The sequence below is a fragment of the Nanorana parkeri genome, unplaced genomic scaffold (genome assembly GCF_000935625.1).
Source record: "Nanorana parkeri isolate BGI_ZX_2015 unplaced genomic scaffold, ASM93562v1 scaffold345, whole genome shotgun sequence".
NCBI lineage: Eukaryota > Metazoa > Chordata > Amphibia > Anura > Dicroglossidae > Nanorana > Nanorana parkeri.
The window spans coordinates 583,168-585,845 of NW_017306613.1; the positions used below are offsets into that span (position 1 = coordinate 583,168).

Sequence of the window (2,678 nt, forward strand, 5' to 3'; positions counted from 1 at the left end):
AGTAGTGGACACTGTGCAAACAGAGTAGGTGACCACAGAGTATCCAACACCTTCAGGAAGTTAGCCATATTGTAGTCACAACATAAATATAAACACCCCTTACTACTCCTATGTATTCATCTAAAAATATGCATCAGCCTTTTTCTCGCTTTTTTTCTTTACATTTTTACGATTGACATTAAATTTAAACATGTTCACATTGGAGGTGAGGAGATTAAGGGGGGATATGATCCCCATGTACAAAATGTTCAATGGTGGTAGCAACATTAGCGATAAACTGTTTAAAATTAACTCCATTACAAAAACTAGAGGCCACCACCTAAAATCGGTGGGAAAAAAATTCCAGCACAAGGGGGAAGGGGTTCTTCGCAGTTAGAGCGGTTAGGGTCTGGAACTCACTGCCACAGACAGTGATTTCAGCAAATAATGTGGAATTGTTCAAGAAACGTTTGGACGATTTCTTAAGGGACCGTAATATACAGGGGTACGGGTACTCCTAGAATGAGATCCTAATAGGTTGGACTTGATGGACTAATGACTTTATTCAACCTCAAATACTATGTATGTAACATTAAAAAATCGTCTTGAAGTCAATTGTCTTCAGTATCATACACACCTTGTATCTGTGTATCATTTGTAATCACATGTGGAGCTGGAGGCAGCTTTGTATGTTCATCACATACACGGGTATTGCTTCCTGCTTATTGGTTTACAGCCGCTTCTCCCAATGCAAGCATATACATGGACCAACTCATCACAAGCAGTGCACTCCTTGTGTGGCTGATAGCTCTACAGCTGTTAAGAAAAGGGGCAATAGTAGTTGTTCTGAGCCACTGAAAGCTCCCCCTAGTGGCTAGAATGGATTCAATGGAGTCTAAGGTCATTTTAAATGAACAAATTAACCCTTGCAGTGGGGCTACCCCTGTATTATAAGAGTTAAATGCTCACTTTGGTCTAGGGTTTAAATTAACAAAATATACATTCACCTGATTCCCCAGTCCCTCGGCGTGCTCAGGTCTAATGCAAGGCAGTGGACTTGTATTAAACGTGATGACAGCAGGGCTTAGACTGCCAGAACCCTGGAGAGAAGAGGCTGTGGGGACTGGTCTAACAGACAAGCAGGATAATGGATCAGGTGAGTATATCCTTCTTTTTTTTTTTTTTTTAGACCTTTGACCAAAATGAGCAATTAACTCTTGCAGTGCAGGGGTAGCCCCGCTGCAAAGGTTAATTTGTAATTTGCCCGGAGTCCTTCTTTAATATGTGAAAAGCCTGCAGGATTTGTTCTGGTATGAATTAGCAAATGTACCATTTAAAGTGATGTATGTGCCCCACCCCCATTGCGCTGTTGCTGCTGCCATCTTCCTTTGATCTTCTCCATCCTGAGGCCCCTGCCTTTTACATTGGCTGGCCACGGATGATGAAACACTCATAGACGTGGACAGAAGTTACTTCATTCCGGCACAAAAGTTGGTTTTCTGCTGAATCAGTTGGAATTCAGTCTGTGGGTGGGCCTGCCGGTACGATCTGGCTTGACAAAAGTTGATTTTGTGATTGATTATATCGATACAGTCGGGTGTTTGGATATTCTGACGGCTGCAGGCACCATCTGTCAGAATACAATAGCCTGCAGGGGAGATTCCATCTACCCATATCTTGCATACCCCAAGATGAGGTCCCTCTGTCATTCCATGTGGACGTTTTGGGTCTCCTTCCCAACCATACAAAGTTTCAGCTCCTCCTTTTACATGCTCTATAATGTAAAATAGATCAAATCCAGCAGTGAGAGTGGGAACCCCTCATAAAGGGCACAGTATGTGTGTAAACCTGGGAACTCTGCATGGAAATGTCACCAGTAGAGTCCTGACCAATCATTGGGTGGTTCTACTTTGCAGCTTCTATCGAAAAAAATATTGTCATACCATGTAGATTCATGTCTGTCATTGTGGATGCAAATACATGTGAGCTGTGGCCTTCTGGTGGCTGTTTGTACTTTGGTCACCGGTTACATTATGGGAGATGTTTATTGAGTTGTGTTAGCTGTGACTTTGTGATATTCATATTGGACATTATAATATAACACGTTTCTTCTTTGTTTTCTCTACAGAAGCCTTGCAAAGACCAACTATATCTGACTTTGAGCCTCAAGGTTTGAGTGAAGCTGCTCGGTGGAACTCCAAGGAAAACCTCTTATCGGGACCAAGTGAAAATGACCCCAATCTGTTTGTTGCGCTGTATGACTTTGTAGCCAGCGGGGACAATACTCTCAGCATCACTAAAGGTAAGACCTAATGGGATACTTTGTCTTTCCTTTTCCAGGGAACATGTAATGGCGGGTCAGATGTATAGGAGCAAAGACTGCTGGTGTGTCTGGAAAAAGTACGGGAGCTACTTTTTGGCAGATTATGGTGATTTTTGGTCCCATAGACATCAATAGGAAACTTTGTGCAACAAAATTGTCATTAGCACATGATCCAGTTTTTTTTTTTTTAAGGAGCGCCTGTCACTAACCAAACAATTCCCTTGTTCCTTTATATAAGCAGTTAATTAACCGTGATGTGCCTTTTAACTTGCCAGAGAATTTGACTACTTAAGAAAGAGCCAATTCCCTGCGAGCCTATGACCACAGTTGTCTGTCTCTCTCTCTCTCTCTCTCTCTTCCTTCTTCCTCTCTCTTC

The 2,678-nt window shown here is 42.3% G+C and overlaps 1 protein-coding gene across 4 annotated transcripts in view; it reads left to right on the forward strand.

Moving 5' to 3' along the window:
• Positions 1–2,678, forward strand: part of ABL1 (ABL proto-oncogene 1, non-receptor tyrosine kinase) — a 231,201-nt gene that overhangs the window by 171,378 nt on the left and 57,145 nt on the right. For 2 of the 4 annotated variants that reach the window (XM_018558546.1, XM_018558545.1), the window contains exon 2: positions 2,108–2,281. In XM_018558546.1, coding sequence (XP_018414048.1) covers positions 2,108–2,281 — 174 coding nt within the window. The remainder of the gene's footprint in view (positions 1–2,107; positions 2,282–2,678) is intronic. The other 2 variants (XM_018558548.1, XM_018558547.1) reach the window with 1 other exon arrangement.